Source organism: Pocillopora verrucosa, chromosome 10 (assembly GCF_036669915.1).
Source record: "Pocillopora verrucosa isolate sample1 chromosome 10, ASM3666991v2, whole genome shotgun sequence".
NCBI classification, from domain to species: domain Eukaryota; kingdom Metazoa; phylum Cnidaria; class Anthozoa; order Scleractinia; family Pocilloporidae; genus Pocillopora; species Pocillopora verrucosa.
This window is the reverse complement of record NC_089321.1, coordinates 12,397,292-12,417,998: the sequence shown is the minus strand read 5'-3', so window position 1 is coordinate 12,417,998 and position 20,707 is coordinate 12,397,292. Positions and strand designations below refer to the sequence as shown.

The following is a 20,707-nucleotide window of genomic DNA, read 5'->3' as shown; positions in this document are numbered from 1 at the left end:
ACCCGATGTGAATTAGATCTGGAATAGGACAACAGAATAAAATATTTGTTTATAGCTTTGTAGTTTGTGTCTCTTAGTCAGTTTTTTCCCCAACGTTCCGTTACGTAAGCGAGATATTAATTTTGTAATATTGAAACCACTTTCAGTTTGTCAAAGGAATTTTATGAAGCTGTCAGCACAAAATGCAGGTTAAACACAGGTTGCCCAAGCTCCAGCTGTGAGATGATCATCTTGTGAAATAAGAGACATGGCGGAATTATAAGAGTTTGTATGGGGATTTTTATGACCGCTCGTACGAATAAGGCGAAATCGCCCTTTTAAAATCGTCTTACATGACAATTTGTGTGGTTTCACCAAAACTTTTACAGGCCAGTTGTAAGTGTCAAGGATAAGTGTGTTTGAATTATCATTCCAAGCCTGAGTTTTGCACGAGTTTAGACGTCAAATACTCATAGCAATATTTCACCAAGGAACTGAGGTGTCATGACCTCAATCATGACCTCAAGTTCAAAATGTTGTCTTGCTCGCATTCTTTCCATATGTTCTTTTCGAAGCGAAAAAGCAGATTAACAATTTTATCTATAATGCAGGATAAATCTGAGTAAAAGGTACAGCCACAATCGACGACAAAATTGTTGACTCGTTGCTGCTGAAAATGTAAAACTCTGCGTTGGCAAACCATTTTTATCCCTTACACCCTTGCTTCTGCTCCCCCTCCCTCCCCCCTCTCCCCCGTCTCCCCCCTCTTCCCCCCACCCACAGTGTTTCTCTGTTTCTTTTGATTCTAGACAGATGGGTTCATTTTCAATTTTAATGCTTAAAACTTCCCGAAAAGTGACTGCGTGACATCTGTTCCGTAGTAAGTCACAGATAACGTAAAAATGAGGTCAACTTTTCGTCCTTCTCCGCCGAAAGATCACGAAAAATCCGGTCAAAGTGCATATTAAATTTTGCTTATCTGATACCTGTAGTTAATCGATAGAGGACTTTTCCCGTGTTCACATAGCGGATTTAGAAGAATTCAAGTCATGCAAACCTGAGGCGCAGTCGGGGCTTGCAAAACTTTTGAGAATTCTCCCAATCGTCCGAGTGCTTAGAAAAGGTTATGTAAACACAAAAAAATTACTTAATTGCTTTCTTGAAATAATTCTCAGTAAGTTCGAAAAGTCTGACGTTACAACCGTGTTCAGGGGCTCTCTGCTAAACACACCTAACGATAACTATCACTTGCCCTAAAACGTTTGTATAGCGTGACGATTAGAAGTGGATTATTTGCTGAGATAATAATCAGTCCCAGAGTTCAATGAGGGATAAGAAAAGCAGATTAAATTTCGAGGCGCTGGATTCCTTGGTATCTGGCTACATCGCTGGAAGGCTGTTGATCTGTTTTCCCAAAAGGTTAGATTGAAAATATTTTTTTCGCTTATTTTATCATTTATGGGAATATAAGCTCGTTATCATTCACTTTTTTCTTCTTCAATAGCCTGTTGTGTAGAGAAATGCATTAGGCATCAAACCAATACATCTATAATCACTTCCGCTTTTGATTTCATTCGTCGCCACGTAAAAATTCATTTTTAAGTAAATTTTTTTTACTATATGACCATTTTGTGCCGATCATTCGGTATATGAAGCAGTTTGATGTCATCTGTGATAGGTGCACAGATCTGTACTTGCGAATGGGAACCTAATTCTTCGCTCTGACGAAGGGCTAAAGCTCGAAACGTCAGCTTATTTACCCTTTACGGTGGCTTATTTACGTTTTCAACTCAGTTGTTAACACTAATTTACCTCTTAAGAAAAGCGACCGGCTCGACTTGAGGAAATCAATTCAAAGATCATCGCATCGCAAAGTTGAATTAAATGTAAATTTTTAAATTTTTGTAATACTAACAGATTCAATCAAAAAACTTTTGATGAAATGTTTGTGATTTGGAGGATTTCTTGAAGGAACTAACATAATAACATTTCATTCCGACCTCCACCGGCCTAAGGAAGGAAAGAGAAAAGAAAGGGTTTTTGAGCGAAGTATTTTGCGTAGCATGGAAAATACGTCTCGGAAGGAATCGCATGACTCATAAAAGGAATCTGTAATGGCATCAGTGAGTGACTAAGACCATGAATGACGGCATGTTATTTTGTAATACTTTAGATCCCCGCCAATTCGAGTCTCCTGGTCCTTCGTACTCGACTCGAGTATAGTTGCATTTTCTTTCGGTATTAAGCACATTTTCTACAACGAAACGTGTTCCTAGTTTGCCATTGTTTCTCCTGGCGAAACTGAAACTTTTTCACACCAGAGATGTTAGTGAGAATATAATTATGACTGATTGCTGTATTTTCTGCTATTTTCCCAAATAGAGGAACAATTGACTCGAAAAAATGCAAACCTCTTAACTTTCAATTGGAAATTCTTATATACAAAACTGGAAATTTAACAGTAGTGTTCTTTTTTTGCACTAAACTTTCCGTGAGTTTTGATTGATTTATTCTTTTACAAGGAATTAATTAATTAAAGTAGAACTGCAAAAGAGCTTACTGCATAAGACTCAATATCCCTGACCTTAGGTGAGGGTTTTGTAGATCTTGAAAATTTTTGTAATTTCAGTGGTAAATCTTTCACAGACCTTCTTAAGTATAATGGAACAGCGAATTGGACAGAATTCTCCAAGCAGTAACATATAACTAAAAATTTAATGTGTACTTCAAAATGACCATCCAGACAACGTAACTCACGTGTGAGGATCAATAAACAGATTATTGTATGATGGTTATTTGGTTATGAGGTGCACTGTTTTAATGAGAAAATTTTCCTTTCCCTGAAAAATAGATGCTAAACTCAGAGTGCAACTTATAGCAACTGAAGGTATTTTGGTGCAGCCTTTAACAGTGTGTGTATATCATTTAAATTGATTGCTTTACTCTACTGTAAGTCAGTTGACAGAATTTTCACTCTTACTGTGCGTGTGTTAATCACTAAGACTGATGATGGGTCTTTTAACTGTCACGTCGACATTGTCAATTTCTCAAGTTTTGGGTTCTTAATTCTTACAACTCAAAACTTCTTACAGCTGAATAACTACAATATAGCCCACCTGAAAGGGCTTTAATTAACCAACTTATTACTGCTCAAAGGCTCATGATGTTAAGGTGTAAAGAATTAAAAGTTCTGGAAACAAACAAAATTTTTTTCTATGAATAATCAATTAGTGTGGTCAGAGGTAATTGTGATGAGCTCAATACATTGCAATATAATGTTTGTGTACTAAATATGCTAAAAAAAGATTTAAAAAATTATTTTCCTTTGAAAGTATTGCATAAGAAATTTTAATGGGTTTCATTTTATACAATATGTTGCTCTTGCTTTGATTATGCTGTGAAGATCCCAATACTGAATATGTACAGAACCAACTGTAACAAAATGTTTACTGTGTGTGTGTGTGTGATTCTGTTACTGGTACATGTAATGTGGTTATTTGGTCAGGAAAATGTCACTGTTGCTTATGAGCAATCAAAAGCAGTTGGGTAACCTCTTCTGGCCCAGTATAAATTCTGTTGTTCCTCTTTTAACTTAAGACCCTGCTCTAGAATTGGCTTGTAATGCTAAGGGAACTCAGTATTAAAATGATATTAATTTCTTATATATTACAATTAAATACAATGTTGTTTAGGTCTTGGATAGAGAACTTGTGACTAATTATGATCCATACATCAGTCATGTTAAATTATTTCCCTAAATTTAAAACTGTGACCAGGAGAATGACCTTGTCAGCATCTTTTTCAAATGTTTAGATAACTGTGAGGAGAATATGCATACTGATGCTAGGGTGTAAAGGGTTAAAAGTTCTGAGAACAAAAAAGATATTTTTACCATAATCAATTAGCCTTGTCTAAAGTAATTGTGATGAGCACAATAAAATTTGCAGCATACTGTTTGCTAATTAAATATGCCAAAAAAAGATAAAATTGTTTTTTTCTCTTTAAAAGTGTTGCCTAAGAAATTTTCGTGGGTTTCATTTAATATGATATGTTGCTCTTGCTTGGGTTATGTTGTCAAGATCACAGTACTGAAAGTGTACAGAACCAACTGTATGAAAATGTTTTTCCCCAGGCAGGCTTTCCTATTGATATCAGCCAAGTGATTTGGTTTATATTCCTGTGATCATGTTTTATGGAAATTGTATCCTGTTTTGTTATTTTATTAAACATTCTCAGCTTTAGATTTTCAGATGAAATGGCCATTTTCCCTAATAGACGAATGTGACTTGGAAAAAAGCAAACCTCATAACTTTTAATGGTAATTTTTAAATACAACATTAGAAGTTTACAGTTGTAGTGTTTTTTTTTTGCACTTAACTTTCTGTGAGTTTTGATTGATTTCTTCTGTTACAAGGAATTAATTAATTAAAGTAGAACTGCTAAAGAGCATAGAACATAAGACTCAATATCCCTGTACTTAGGTGAGGGTTTTGTAGATCTTGAAAATGTTTATGATTTAGATAGTGAATATTTCACAGACTTACTTTAAGTAAAGGGGAACAGCAAATTAGACAGATTTCCCTTAGCAGTAATGTATTAAGTTTAGTTTTCCCTTATGCAGTAGTCAATTCAGAGCTTCAACATTCCACTCCCAGGCAATACCTCTGGTATTTAAACTTTGAAGATTGGTTTGTTCAAGTTCCATGTCTACCTATGTGTAGGATAAGCTGCAGCAACTTAAACATAAATACATGTGCATTTGTATATTTCCATGCAGTAATGTACATCACATGATTCCAAAAATGATTTCTATTTTAAGAAAATATTTAGGATATTGATTTGGTGGTAAGGCAAAACACTTTTGATTTTATGATATGGACAGTCATTTAAAAGTTGAATGCTGGAAGCATTTTCATCCCACAGATATCAGTTTGGTTCAATGGCAGTTTAGCCTCAAAACCATGTTGACAATTTGACCCAAGTAAATCTTAAACCAGGGTTAGGTTTGTGAACTGTAGTGTTTCACCTTGTGTTTCATACATTCACCCTGCTGGTGTAACTAGATGCACATGTATGTCATGCCCTGCACTTTATTGAAGCCAGTGTCCAAATAGTTTGACTAATACCCCATTCACACCAGCAAAACATGTTTTGTTAAACTGGTTTTCATTGAATGAAAATTATAAACAGAGAACTGAAAAACTTGATTTTCCATTGGATTCAAGTACTAGCTAACTTGTATTTCCAATGTGCTACATTCAAGTCAAAAATATTCGGTTAAATAGTTTCTATGAAGAAAAAAAAAATTAAACTGTGTTTAACAAAACAACTTTTAAACATGTTTAAGCTTTGGTGTGAATGGGGCATTAGACCCCAGGTCTTCGCATTTCATGCTTCAATGCTCCACCTTCTGGCTTGAGAAAACATTTAAACCCTTTATTGCCTGAGAGTGGACATAAGATGCTCAGTTGTGATCAGCATCAAATTTCCCCCCCACAATATCACCTGTGAATCAAACATTAAGGTTATGAGGATAAAAGAGATAATCACCAACTGCAGAAGCTCTTGATTGTTAAGCAAATTCTCCTTGTCAGTCCCGTAGGAAATATTTAGATAACTGTTAGGAGAATATACATAGTGATGTTAGGGTGTAAAGGGTTAAAAGTTCTGAAAATAAAAAATTGGTCAGGTCTGAGTTAATTGTGATGAGTACAGAACATTGCAATATAATGTTTGCTTATTAAATATGCCAGAAAAAGGTAAAAAATAATAATTTTTTTCTTTGAAAGTATTGCATAAGAAATTTCCATGGGTTTCATTTCATAAGATATGTTGTTCTTGCTTGGGTTATGCTGTCAAGGTCACAATACAGAATGTATACATAACCAACAGTAAGAAAATGTTCACTCACTTTGTGTGTGATCCTATTACATATAATGTGGTTATTTTGTAAGTAAAATGTCGGGCATTGTGGCTTATGAGCAGTCAAAAGTAGTGGGGTACCTCTTCTGACCCAACATTAGCTCTTTGGAGTTTCCTGTTGCTAGATAACAAGAGAGATTTAGGCTTCCATGCCCTTCTAGTGGCAGTAGTTTTGATGGGGTATTATGACATACTCTCTGAAAACTTCTTTCCTCTTTTAACTTAAGACCCTGCTCTAGAATTGGCTTGTAATGCTTCTATTGCTGGTGTAAACCAATGCTAAGGGAACTCAGTCATATATGTTAAGTTATTTCCCTAAAGTGAAAACACTGACAAGCAAAATTTTAAAAATTGTTGTCAGTATTTAACTGCATTCAATTTTGAATTAAATTTTAGATCATTTTCATTCCTGTGTTCTATTGAGCAGTGAATTTGTTGTCATTACAAAGCTTTCAGTTAACATTTTGAGTGGTTCAGTGGTGAAATACTATTAATAACTTTTGTTATGTGATTTGATTTTTTTCAGGAATCTCTGATCCCAAAGACTTTATTCCTTCAGCTGGCTCCTTGTCTGACCAATCAGCTGGCTTTTGGAATACCACTGTGAAATCACCAAAACGTGATCAACAAAGGATTGCAAATGGTGTGTGGGGGAGCTCAGGTAACCATAAGGCTGTCAAATAATAATTATTATTATCCAATGAGTATGAACTGAAGATACCTGAAGTATTTTAATTTGTAATTATCATAATAAAATGTCTCCCTTGTGTTAATACAGCGCAGATTTGATAATAAGTTTATAATATTTTAGTCAACAAACTTCTATAGAGACACGATTATATAGGTATATTATTCCTTGAGAGCACAAAAACAATCCCTGATACTCTAAAGATGACAGGTTTCTTTAACCCTTTGAACCCAAAGAGTGACTAGCATCTAATTTCTCCCTACAATATCATCCCTGGATCACGTGTTAGGGTCATGAGAATGAAGGAAATGATTATTAATTAAAGAAAAGCTTTTGATCAGTAAACAAAATCTCCTTGTCAGCACCTCAGGAAATGTGTAAAGAAAGTATGGAGAATATGCATTATGACAGTTGGTGTAAAAGATTAAATAATGTTGAAGGAGTCAAACTGATTAGTAGAGTGGAGAGGTCTTGCTCCTCTTTCCAGTACATGTCTAAGAGAAGCAATTACGCAATTGTAATGTTTCTTTCAGAAAACGCGCAGGTACACCTGATGACTCCTTCTTTGTATTTTGGATCATATGGCATCAGCTACTCCTTCACCTCTTGCCAGTTCTGTAGAGAAGACAAATGGAGCCAAGCTCAGCCGACTTCTCATCGATGGTGGAACAACAGTTCTCAGGAACGTTTTCAATGGATATCATCCCCCAGCAAGTCTTTCAACCGCGTTGAATGCAAACTATTCAACTCTTTATACTCTCTTTAAGAAAAAAAAAATTTTAAACAGATCACAATGGGATCTATTGTTTCCTCCAAGCGGTGCTCCTCCAGACTCCCAAACATTCGATATCACTCTTTTATTCCTTCTCTTAACCAACATTTGTGGTCTCTCCCCACCCCTCTCTGGGTGGAACACCAAACCACCTCCAAGTGACGACTCCTTTGAAGCAAATCTTGCTCGCATAAAGTTTTACCGCAATACAGTGTATGGCCATGTTACCACAACTGGTATTGCTGATCCAACGTTCTCAACTCTGTGGCAGGAGATCAGCGTTGTTCTTGTTGCTCTTGGCTTGCAGCAGGCAGAAATTGATAGATTGAAGGCTGAACATTGTGGAGAGCAAGAGTTCTTAGATGCGTTGCTTGAGTGGGCTGATTCTGAGAAAGAAACAAAATCACAGCTGAAGGATATGGAGACCAAAGTGTTGCAAACTGTTGGTGAAAGTAAAGTAAAGCTGGTAGAAGTTCATCAGTTGCAGAAGAACTTGCAAGAATCTGTCAGTATTGTGCATCAGAATCGACTTCAAGACAGTAAAGCCATTCAAGATACCAAGTTAACAGTTGAAAAAGTCTGCGAGAAGCTTCAAACTTTGGAGGAGGCATCCCAGCACACCATTCAAAATTTGAATGACGAGAATGAGAGCATCAGGGATGACAAAGTCCTTGCGAAACTAGCAAACGTGGACAATTTAGCTGAAATAAGACGCCATGCAAGCAGATATGTTGAGGGAACTCGTTTATCGATACTTAAAGAAGTCGAGAGCTGGTTAGCTGACAAATGTTCTCCAAATAGAGTGATTGTTATTAGCGGGAATGCTGGAATGGGAAAGTCTGTAATCTCAGCTGTCTTGTGCCAAAAGATGTTAGAGGCTGGACGATTGTCAGGGAGCCACTTCTGTCGGCATAACATGGCACGCCGAAGGAATCCGAAGCTCTCCGAATCGCTGCCAGAGTACAGGAAGGCTCTCGTGAAGAAGTTGTCGAGAAATGTGGGCGTTGAAATTGGAGACATTGAAGTGGAAGAACTGTTTGAATTCTTGTTTAACGAACCTCTTTCAGTTTTGAAAGATCCAGGCTCTATCCATCTCATGGTTATAGATGGCTTAGACGAAAGTGAATACCAGGGGCGTAATGAGCTTTTAAATGTGATTGCGGATTACTTCAAGACGCTTCCGTGTTGGATACGATTTGTGGTAACAACGCGACCTGAAATGAACATCTCAGAGAAGATTCAAGACTTAAATCCCATAAAGCTGAACCCAAACGATCAAGAAAACTTGATAGACGTTAGGCTTTGCTTTCAAGAGCAACTGGAACATGTTCTGCAATCTGATTGCCAAGATACCATCTTAGAGAAGCTTGTTGAAAAGTCAGAAGGAGTCATGTTATATACCTATTACCTGACAGAGTTCGTTAAGAAGAATATGCTGTGCGTAGGAGTGCAGCTGAAGTGATGAACAGCGACTTGCCATCAGGTATTTCGTCCGTTTATCAAGACTATTTCAAACGCCTGAAAAATGAAATGCAGAAAGAACTAGGTATCACCGAAGAGCAATTCTTTGATTTTTTAAATGCCATGGTGGCAGCAAGAGAACCATTACCTGTCGAGTTTGTCTACAAGTTGTTCCTTTCAAAAGAATGGTCATCGGTTGATGAGCAAAAAGTACGAGACGCAGTTGATTGTATCTCGGCTCTTCTACCCATTGAGGGCGAGTGCATTGACTTCTTTCACAAGTCAGTGAAGGACTGGTTGGTGGAGGAGTCTACTTCGAGGCAAAAGAAGTTTATTGTTAGCGGAAAAAAATGTCATCGCGTCATTGCAAAGCTTTGCAGAGATGAACTAGATGAATTGAAACATAAAGGGATCCAGAGTTCAACACTGAAACAGACGTCGAGGTATGCCTTGCAGCATGGTGTTCAGCATATACTTGAGGTAGAAGAGAATGCTCGTCGATGTAGCCTGGACGACATTGTAAAGAATTATGTTTTGGACCTAGAATTGGTCTATGCAAAGCTAACTGTGAAGAGTACAGCAGCCACTGAAGATGTTCTTTGCGTACAAGAGAAGGAAAATACAAATGGTTTGTCAAAGAATTGCAGAGAAGCCCTGGAGACGTTATTGTTGCTGTTGCGGAAGCATTTAAGTACTCTTTCAAAACTTCCTCATGCCATCTTTCAAATCTTGTTGAATGAAGGAGGACGTGAACTGTCTGCGGAGGCATTAAGCTTGCTAAACACCAAGTATGCGGACTTACCATATATGGAATATTTGCGAAAGAAGGAGGAAAGAACAGATGTTCTACTGCGATTTTTTGCTTCAGATGAGGTGATCTGCTTTGATGTCTCACCAAATCAGGACTACCTGGTATGCGAGTGTATGAATAACACAATTCATCTGTGGTCGCTCCGTACTGCCCAGCTAATATGGACACGCTCTGCACTGGTATTAAACATTATTTCTCGGAGGCACCTAGGATGGGATCTCCTTACCCCATTTTTCCGGTCAGTAGTTTTCCATCCAACCTTAGACCTAATCCTACAAGGGACTCTGTCTCAGGGTTATACCTTGGTTGGAGACGTGAAACCTCTTTTCCGTTCGAGCAAGTGCCAGTTCCTAGTTTGTTCAATATCTGGTGACAAAACCACGATGCTGACTGACTCTCCGGACCAGTGTAATTGCGTCATCCAGTGGAGTCTAAAAGATGGAAGCGAAATTAGTCGTTTTACACACAAATGCGAAATTTTATCTTTTGCTTGGTCTGCTAGTGGAAGACGGATGGTGATCGTCGATTCTGAAAAGTACGCATACCTCATTGACATGAATGATGGAGTTGAGACTCTAATATGTCCTTCAGTCTCGTCACGATATGTTAAGTTAACTACTGACTGCCGGTTTTTTTTCTGTTTACTTGGGGATGAACGTCATCGGTATCCGAAGCCCAAGCTTTTTTGTTTAGATATTGACAGGAACACTAAGTCAATGTATAGTTTGGATGGCATTTTTGGGACGAGTTCCTACCAGTACGCCTCGGAATTTGAAACTTGCAATGAGAGTGGTTTCCTATCAGGAGATCCCTTTTGGTATCCATCTGGAGGAGTATCCCCATTTGTGGATTTTGCACTTGTACTAGAAAAGCAGATGTTACTAAGAGTTTCCCCTCACAGTGAAGTGATTGAAATGTGTCGCCTTAATGACGTAATGGAGTGGAGAGTTGAGAGTAGCGATGAAGCGGGACTAAGCATAGAATCCGGTGACATTACGACAGAGAGAACCGAAAATAACCATCTAACGGAACATAACCTACCAGAAATCATCCATATGCTGGAACAGAAAGCTGAAATCGATGTTCTGTCAGGACAGAGAGCTGAAGTTGCTGATCCATCAGAACAGAGAGCTGAACTCGGTGGCCTAGTTGAACAGACAATGGAACGTAACAACTCTACGGAAAAGAGAGATGAACTTGATGACTTTGTGGGAGAACGAACGGAATTTAATGACCCACCAGAAAACAGGCTCAAACTCGATGAACTGTTAGAACGATTGGAAAGTGATCCATGCAGCTTATTAGAGAATGGAGCTGATCCTTATTCTAAAGGGGGTAAGTTTCCAAAGAAACTGTGGTGCTGTGTCGGAGGGAGAGTATAACAGGGTAATTTAGTATTACCAATTGAGTTGATAACGTAAACTGGCCATCGCTATTAAACTCTTTATGGTGGCCAATTTACGTTATCAACGTAGTTGATAATACTTAATTGCCTAGATCTTTATTATGTTCTCTCTTTCCTAGATGATCAGGAACAACAGGAACCTCTACTTGAGGACATGGAGGAAAACGGTTTTGTTGGATATGATCTCTTTCCAACAAGTTTTGACGTTCATTTCTCTGTTGATGGTGACTCTCTTTATATCGTGGAAGGTACAAGGATCCAGCGAATAAATCTTGTGGCTGGCGATGTTTTAAGTAAAAGGATCAGAAAAAAGGAATGTATGATTTTTGCACAGTCTTTAAGTGTTGTACCCGTCAAAAGAGGTGTCCTATTTCGAACAGTTAGTGGCTCGCTTGAGTTGTGGAACTCTGATTTGTCTGTTTTCATGAAAAGGTGGACTGAGTTTCCTGTCGATGATGTTGTACCCTTATCAGAGGAACGAGTCGCCTTGAAAACGAGGAATAACTTTGATGACAGATGGGAAGTCACCATTCTAGATACAACGAGTGAAAAAATTGTGTCAAAGATTACAAATTTTGATGGTCTTTTTTTGGCATGTAATAATAAATGGGAAGTGCTAGCCACCACTGATGGAGAGTCACTGCAGTTGTGGCGTGAAAACCGAGTGCTATGGGAAACTTCTACTAAGTTCAATCTATTTGGCCTTCCAAGTGCTATTTTTTCTCCTACTGAAGAAAACGTCGTCACTTATTGTGCACCTGGCTCTTACGTCCTCGACGCAGTTTCGGGAAAAGTGATTCGTCAATTGGAGAACATGGTTGTAGATGATATTAAGTTTATCAGTAACGAGGAATGCATCGTGAGCTTGAATGATTCAAGAGGTTTATGTCTTCGATTATACAACGTTAAATCTGGTGATCTCCTCAGTGAAATTGTAGAAGAACGACCATTTCAAAGTTTTGCAGTTTGTCCTCGTAAGCGCTTGGTCGCAATTGGCTTTAGATACCGCAAGGACCATTTTGAAATCATTCAAGCGAAGCTGCCAGGCGACAAAGAAAAGACAAACATCGAAAGGTCAGTTGAAACAAAGTTTATTTGAAGACAGAAAAAGAATAATGTGGATAATAATATAATGTTAATAGTATTGATAGTAGTAAGAATAACAATAATGATACTTAATAATAACGTGATAATGATAACAATAATGATGATTGTACATGTAATAATAACGATAACAGTGGTAGTAAGAAAAGTTATGATGATTATTATAACTATGATGATATTAATGATAAATAATGATAATAGAACAGAGTGGAGTCCACTTCGGTCTGTAATCATACGAGAGATTAGCAAAATCGGACGACCGCAAAGTCCGATTTGTCAATCACGAGTGTGATTATAGACACAATTGGACGGCACAAAGTCCTATATCAATTTATCATAACCGTTACAATTTCCGAAGACAACAAACACATTGAGGACAAATATCTCTGGTAGAGACAATTTCTAAAAAGAAAAATTTCTCAATTTTGGAAATTCCACAGTTTTTTTTTAGTGTTAGTGGTTGTTGCTATGGTTATTGTGATCAATTCTGTGATTGGTGGATTTGGCGGAAAGGACTCAGTATGATTGGACGCTTCAACTATCCGATCTCAGGTGTCCGATTGCAGACAACTATCCGGTTAGAACTGTACAGAATGATTTGTGAAAAATAACTACTGATCACTAGTTAATTTACTAAAAAATACTCTATTACTGGAGATGTTGCCTTTGACTTAACTTCTATTATTGAATTTTTACCTTAGGTTGAACCTCCCAGAGTAGGACATCTACAGAGATTTACAGTTTCGTTGCTGAATGGAAAAGACATTGTCAGAAAGGCTTTATTCCGCTGATTCTTTTGCATTCGAGTGGTTACGATCTTCTAGTCCCGACATCTGAACAGGAGAGATCGCTGATCGAGATTGGAGCGAGTACAAGAATGATTTTAGTGACAAAGCTGTTCAAGGTTTTAAATTACATTTTTCTTGTAGAGACTTCATAAACATTTTTAACTGTTCCCAGCGTAAACTGAAGACAAATATTTAACGCTGTAACTCCCATGAGTGACCAAGACAGAATTTCTCCTTACAAAATCAATAGAATATCAACCAGATAAGTTATGAGAATAAAGAAAAATCTCAATTTTGGGATAATTTATTGATCCAATACTAAATTCCCTGAACTAACTTTTTAAAAATTTTATGTTTGACTGTGAGGAGAATTACAAATTTGATCTGGGAGTTAAAGGGTTAACGATCTATCTTATCGCTCCTGTGTTGTTTTATCACCCAGCTACAAGCTAACAATTTTTTTTATGGATGCGGAGTGTTGTAAGCATTTCATTTAGAGTTGATTTGAAACTCGTTTAAATCGTGAGATTAATTTCTCGAGGAAAACGAAAAAGGTATTGACAAATTGTACAGTTCTCAGAAAGGCGTGAACTTCATTTTCTGCAAAATTACTTGTACAGCTTTAGACTGTTAGAGAAGAAGAGAGAAATAGCTTGTGGTACCACTGGTGATTCTCTCGTTTTTTTTCTTGTGAAAGAGGCACTTTCACCCGTGTGTAAATAAGAAACCAGCTAAATTTATATCCATTTTATGTGTACATAGCCTGTACCGGCCTGGTTGAAGATGGAACCAGAATAACCGTGCAGAAATCGTTTCTCTTACATTATTTTCTAGAAAAAAAGAAGGATATTCAATACGCTGATTTTTGCATAAAAATTAGTTTTCGTATGTTTTTGAAATTTTTGACAATACTTTCTTTTATCGGAAAGGGGGGCTGTAGTCACACAAAGTGAACTAGTTCTAAAATAAAATTAAAGCTGAGAAGGATTCGTGATCAATGTCCAGTTGATGTGCAATTCTGTGGGCATAGCCCTAACCTCCAGTAGGTGGCTGTTAGTAGTCATTTGGCAAGGTGCCCGTGTGAGTCAGAGCATTGTTGCATAGTCAACCACACCAGGGTGACGAGAGGCTAAAACGTGCTGACCGTTTTCTACTCCACCCAAACGGGTACGCTGGGCCCAAACAGCCTGACTTGGGGGGGTTGGGGGGGGGTTGGGAAAAGACCTCAGAAAAATTGTTTACTAGGCTGCTCTATTTTTGAGTTTTAACCAAAAGGGGAACTCCTTTAGACACCTTCTGGATCAGGACATCTCCCTCTCTAATTTCCTTACAACTATAGATGAGGAAAAAAAATTAAAAAGCAAACGAACATACGCAAAGCATATGTAGTGAAATACACTAGTCGAACCGCCTTTATCTCAGGAAACCTCATAAATTAAGAGTGGAAAAATCCTCACCTATTCCTAATTTGAATCACCCCGTGAAATTCTGCTCCTTCGTGGTATAGAAGAAACAGGATACGTCACAGTAGAACATGGCATTATCAACCTATTGCTTTTACTTGTCTCCTCGTTGTTTTAGATTTTTTTTCCTTATTTTTCTCTACTGTTCTACGTCATCAGTGTATTCTACACCAAGTAAGATCCTGATCTGTATTCTCCATAATGTTCACCACTCATTACCTAAGGTGCTGACAAGGAGAATTTGTTTAACAATCAAGAGCTTCTTTAGTTAGAGATCATCTCCTTTTCTCTTGGATAAGAGGTGATTCTTTTAACCTTTTTACCCTCCAGAGTTACCAGCTTGTAATTTCTCCTTACAATATCACCCTTGAATCAAACATTAAGGTTACGAGAATCAAGGAAATGATCACCAACTGATGAAGCTCTTGGTTTTTTAACAAATACTCCTTGACAGCGCTTCAGGAAATGTATAGAGAACAGTATGAAGAATATGCATACTGATGTTAGGGGGTAAAGGGTTAAGGAGAAATTAGATGCCAATCGGTCTTCGGGGTTTAAGATATTTAATCTTGTAGTTGAAGCTGCCTGCTCAACACATAACAATTTGGTTTTCAACGTTTATAAAATGTATTACATAGGTTCGCATATCCCCTGTCATGGACCAACATATTTAGTGATCCAAACAATCTAATTTAAAGCTACATGGAAGCCTCTTTATTCCAGGAATATGTTCCACAAAGTCGGAAGTATTTTCCCTCCATCATTCCCATCTCCAACACTGAGGAGGAATATTAACAGATACGTAAAAAGGAGGGCGCGGCTCTTTCAGTGTTGCAAATTTTTACTTAAGCTAAAATTTTTAAGGCTGTGCTGTTGCTACATCATGTGAAACGAGGTTAAATGTTTGCAGCAAAGTGACTACATATACGTACCAGCAAGCTGGAATGGCCGCGAGAAGAAAATATATGCAAAAGTTATTGTTCACTCGAGATCTCAAGGTTGCAGTATCGATATCACGCTGAGCCTAAGGCTGGTAAATTTTTGCTTATTTCACTTTTCGGCTAAACCAGCTCAAGTAATCACTTTGTCATTCCACAATCTCTTAACTGTGGAAAGTTGCTTAAATTAATAGGTGTTCTATATTTTCCTTGTGTACTTTGGTCTCGTCACGCTACGTTTCGTGACGATACCAAGTAAGCCCCTTCCAGACTCCCACAGGTACACGTCATGGGGTTCAATAATATTTCTGATATTGCTCATCTGCAAGATGAGCATATCTTGATAAGTTCCTATGGTTTACCGTTGTTTTCGGCCGAAGAGCGAAAGATCCGTTCTCGTCAATGAGGTCAGTTTACGAAGAATTGCATGCACTATGTCAAGTTGCATGAATATGAACGTATTTTCAACCGTCTAGTTCCGCATACCGTTTAAACCGCTTTCGGCGTTGATCTCCGGTAGCCTAGCTAAGCTTGGGTCATGCACGGGTACATCTGGTCAGTACCACTTTTCCGCGACAATGTTTTTGTTTGATAGAGAGATTGCATTTGGAGATACGCTAGCGTCCTTAACTGATGTAAAAGTAGAGATCATGTGACCGTTCGAAAAGACTCGGAAAAGTGGCATAGACTTTGATAACAGATCACAGCTTCAATTCAAATCAAGTGACGGGTTCCTTAAAAAATTGGTTTTATATTCGCGTGATTGTTGGTACTAATTTAAAGCTAATTCAGTTTTGGATCATACTACGGTTTTCTATCGTTCAAAGCTGACTTTGTGCACTGTAGCTGAGTAATCACCTCGTATGTTTTCTGCTCTTAGCGATGAAGACATCGTTGAATACCTTGTGTCTCAATGTGTTCCTCTGCAAGGATTAATCAAAGCGTATTCGACGATTCTTGAATGGAGGTTAGTTCGTAAAATAGCCAGGGATTAGACCTTCTTTTCTTAGGTCGAAAAGTGTTGTAGCACCGGGTTTCTGGCATTTATCTGCGGGAGGTTGTCGGTAAACTCTTCTGGGCTTAGCAGTTCATTTAGGGTGGGGCTTACCTCAAATTCTTTAGAACGAGAATACGGGCATCCTGGATGAATGCCAGTCCATTGGACATAACTTTCAGCATTTCGTGAGAATTCCATGATAGTTCATCCTTTGAGAGGAGGGCCACTGAGAGAGTAAAGTTTCTTCCCTGAAAACACAACACAACGACCCTGCCTGGCCTTGAACCTGGGCTTCTAAATCCAGAGCCCAGCATAGTAATCGCGACGCCATTTTATTTTGTCAAGAGAATTGGACCTGATTCTCTTTTGGCTTCATAGATGGTGGTTTACCACTATAAACAGAGAGAAAAATATGCCAGGAACCTTAGCCATTTCACCTCAACAAATGAAATGTGAGCATCCGTCCCATAATTCACTGAGCGTCTCCCACTTGTTCCCACACCTTTCAAATGAGCTCGCGTAGCGATAATTTACGCTGATTGAAACTACTATTCATCGGAAAACGCGACTTTTTTAACTCTTTTCTTTTATCCCTTTAAGTTTTTTGAAACAGAGCCGTGTGAATGCAGAGCTGGACGGCTTTTTCCGAACCGGCTCACGTCAACCCGTCCGGCCCTACACACGTCAGCTCTCATCGTGGTTTTCTGTGGGATTGCGCGAGCGGGGCGGCACGGGTCCAGTATAATAATATAAATGATTACTTGTGCGATTTATTGATTTATTGCTGAATAAAGGGGTAAGTTACTAAGGAAACTGTGGTGCTGCGCTGGGAGTGGGGGGGGGGGGGGGGGGCGGGCCGGGGTATAGCAAGATAATCTGGTGTTATCGACTGAGTTGATGATGTAAACTGACCACCGCAGAGTTTCTAAAAGCTGACTTTACGAGCGCTAGTCCTTCGTCAGAACGATCAACGGAGGGCTAACGCTTCGAACATCAGCATAGAAACTATTTATAGTGACCGATTTAAATTATCGACTTGGTTGATAAAACTTAATTGATTTATTAATGGTTTGATTAATTAATTGGTTGATCGACCGACCGTCAACTCAGGTGTCAACGCAAAACGGAAAAGGGAATAACGACCGTGTTTTATGGACGCAGTGGATCACAGCTTACCAGTGAGTGGGAATCATGGATTGCGTGTAAGAAACCACAAGGGTGATCGTAAATGAAGGACAAAATTAATGGACACATGACATCCACGTAGCTGCTCTTAAGGAAGTAATAAGAAATGAGGTTTAAATGTACCGAAGTTCGCTGCAATACCTTCCTCCCTATTGAGTATTGTATAATCACAGACAACAAACTTCCATATTGTACAGGGGGAGAAGGGGTTAATTTGTATTTGGTGTATAATTGGTATGCTATTACATTAGAGTTGACAAGTGAATTCTTGTCTTCATTTATTTTTCCTTCTTCCTTTTGTTTTTATTTTCTTTCATTTACCAAGAGATCGTCTTGATCAGGAATGCGACCATCATGATGTTCAAGAGGTAAACACGACATTTCCATTCATTTGAAAATAACTCTTTGAAGAACTCATCTTTCCTTTTAATTTTTTACTGATTTACTGAATTTTTTTCTATTGCACACAGGTAAACAAAGAACGAGTCAGGGTAATGAAATCCAACAACCCAAGGTACTTGTCTGTGTTCTTCTTGAAGAATGAAATGTTGGCCTCAAGCCCTGTATCCACCATTACCAACTCTCTCCAATGAGAATCAATACGCGACTAGAGATCAAAATTGACAAATACACCGGCGAAAATGACTTCACTGTAACCAACACCTTGTTTTTTTGGAATTATCGAGGCATAAAGTGAAGTGTGCTTGTGAGATTGTCTCGCACTGCCGTCGCAGCTTATTCCTGTTTCTTTGGCGAGAAATCCCCTCGGGAGTATTGCCAATCAGGGTTACTCACCCTCCCCACACACCCCCCCTCCCCTCCTCTACTTTTCGTTACGTTTCCCGGGTAACTTACCTTCCAGAGATAGTTACCACGAGAACTATATGTCCAGCTTATGACCAAAACACATTGACACGGCCAGCACTTGAGCCCTGACTCACTGAATTTCATTGCCCTGAGCATAAAGCTACCGGTTCTTTGCATCGTTTGGAATTTATTCGCTAAAGCAAAACGAATTCTGACATTGACGAGTTTTATTTCTGTTCATATCTCCAAGTTTTGTTTTATATATCGTTGCGCAAATATTTTCTTCGCAGGTTTGTTCTTAGAAATTACATCGCCCAAAGAGCTATAAAGGCCGCAGAAAATGGAGACTTCTCTTTGGTAAGAGCAGTGAAACCAGTAGAACCCGTCAAACATTTTTAATCTTGAAAACCGTTGCATACTTATTTGCAGGTTTATTTCGGTAAAATTTCCCCACAGCCCCATGCTACATTATGTATTCAGTTCTTGGATAGAGAAAACAATGACAAAACAATACATTGCTATTGTAAAAACAGATTTGTTTTACAATAGTGTAGGGCTGTGCAAAAATTTTACCTTAATTTTCACCCAGCACGATCGAAAGAGATTATGACCAACAGGGAAATAGGAAGTCATTTGTTTTTATTCCTTTCTTTACTTTGGCGGGCAAAGAAAATATACGCGAGTCAAAGACGCTTGTTAGAAGAAACTCGTCGACGCAAAATTTTTCCAGGATTCTGTGCAAAATTATTTGATAAGTGTCCTTGTTGGATAATTTGGTATTATTTACTGAGTTGATAAAGTAAATTGGCCACCGCAAAGAGTTTCCAAATACGACGTTTCGAGCGTTCGCACTTCGTCAAAGCTAATGGGTCATATACACTGACAAAAATTTTTTCCTGACATTTTCCTTTGTCGTATTTCAACACGGAGACTCGTTTGTCATCTTTTGGAAAGGGATTCTTTTAGGATTATTTTTCCATCTACGATGCAAAGGAAACCTTGCGAAGGGAATACTTGCAAGCACTGACTTGTATGTGGTTTAAGATGCATTGATAACATTTTACATTTCCTTCTCCTGTTCTTTTGCAGGTTCAAACTATTCTGAAACGCTTGAAAACACCTTACAGAGACGATGTGGAATTTGACGAAGCTACGTTCTACGTAGCAGCGAGTACTAATTCCACCTTGTCTTGTAATCATGAGAAAACGAGGCTGTTCAACGCTCAGGATACAAGGAAAACTAACCTTGATATATTGCCTGATGATGCGTTTAATATGCGGCTATCGTGATCTTCGTAAATCTATCGCGTAATCCTCGTGGGTCCTCGTGGCGGAGTGAGTCTATCGTCCCTCCTCGCTCAAAGCGAAGAAGTAGGGTTAACGACATGCAGGATTGAAAGGGATTTTCACCGAATGCAGTTAGCAAAAAAGTAAAACAGTGAAACGATAGTGTAGCTTGTTTTCAGGCTCTTGGTTAGCCTTGTTTTCAGGCTCTACCTTTGCCAATCGTTCGTTTAAACAGCGAATCAAAATTGACGTCACCACACGCAGCTCTCAACTAGTAACCAGGCTTTCACAAAGACTTCTTGCAGGGCTATATTGCTTAATCAAAACAATTCCAACAATCTTTCTTTTTGATCAACAAATATGGCCGCCAGAATGCTCTCCGCCAATCATATCAAACTCATGGGGTACAAATAGTCTTAACATGAATGTAGTGACCACGCCCACTTCAACACCCCACTCAAATCGAGTGTAATTTTCGAATGTTTTACCATCGTGCGGATTCTCTACGGAAAAATCACTCAATGTACCTCTGAAATATTATACTATTATATTGTGGCTTTCTATTCCGCTAATTTTCTAACTTGAAGGTAAAGTTTTTCCCTCGTCATTTTTACCTTTTCTCCGAGCGGTTGCGTGAAATTAACAAGGCGTTTTTGATCAAAACACGACCGAGCGAAGGGTCTCGGGCGATATCTCTTTTACGCAGGCGCAAATTAAAAATGTACCGCCAGAATCAAAAAGAGGAACAAATTTCCTTTGTTTTGATATGTAAAGTGTCGAACAAAAAGGCAGATTTACCTTCGTCAAATGGCGTTTCAAAACAGCTGTATCTTCCTCCTTTTGATTTTTCCTGTTTTGTAAGCGTGAAAGCAGTAGGAGAGGGATCGGGAAACTCAGAAAGCGCTTCGGGAATTAATCTGCCATCGTTTACTTACAAGATAAACAAGTAAGATTTGTGAAGTTCGTTGAAGTATGAAGTCTAAATAAATGCCTTCTTAAAGCTTGTTTGCTGGATTTTTCGTAAACTTCCCTGATTAATTTTTCGTTTCAGCTTACTAGTCTATACTATTTCAAAGCAATGTCAAGACGAAGACGGAGAA

At 38.4% G+C, this 20,707-nt stretch overlaps 1 protein-coding gene across 1 annotated transcript; it reads left to right on the top strand.

The window, feature by feature from the left end:
* The first annotated feature begins 1,352 nt into the window (after positions 1–1,352).
* On the top strand, positions 1,353–13,928 carry LOC136276837 (uncharacterized). Its single transcript, XM_066172992.1, is given in 7 exon segments — positions 1,353–1,398; positions 2,153–2,304; positions 6,428–6,562; positions 7,123–8,808; positions 8,811–10,968; positions 11,158–12,112; positions 12,844–13,928. Coding segments are annotated over 4 exon segments (4,770 nt in total). The 5' UTR covers positions 1,353–1,398; positions 2,153–2,304; positions 6,428–6,562; positions 7,123–7,170; the 3' UTR covers positions 12,863–13,928.
* Positions 13,929–20,707: the final 6,779 nt, after the last annotated feature.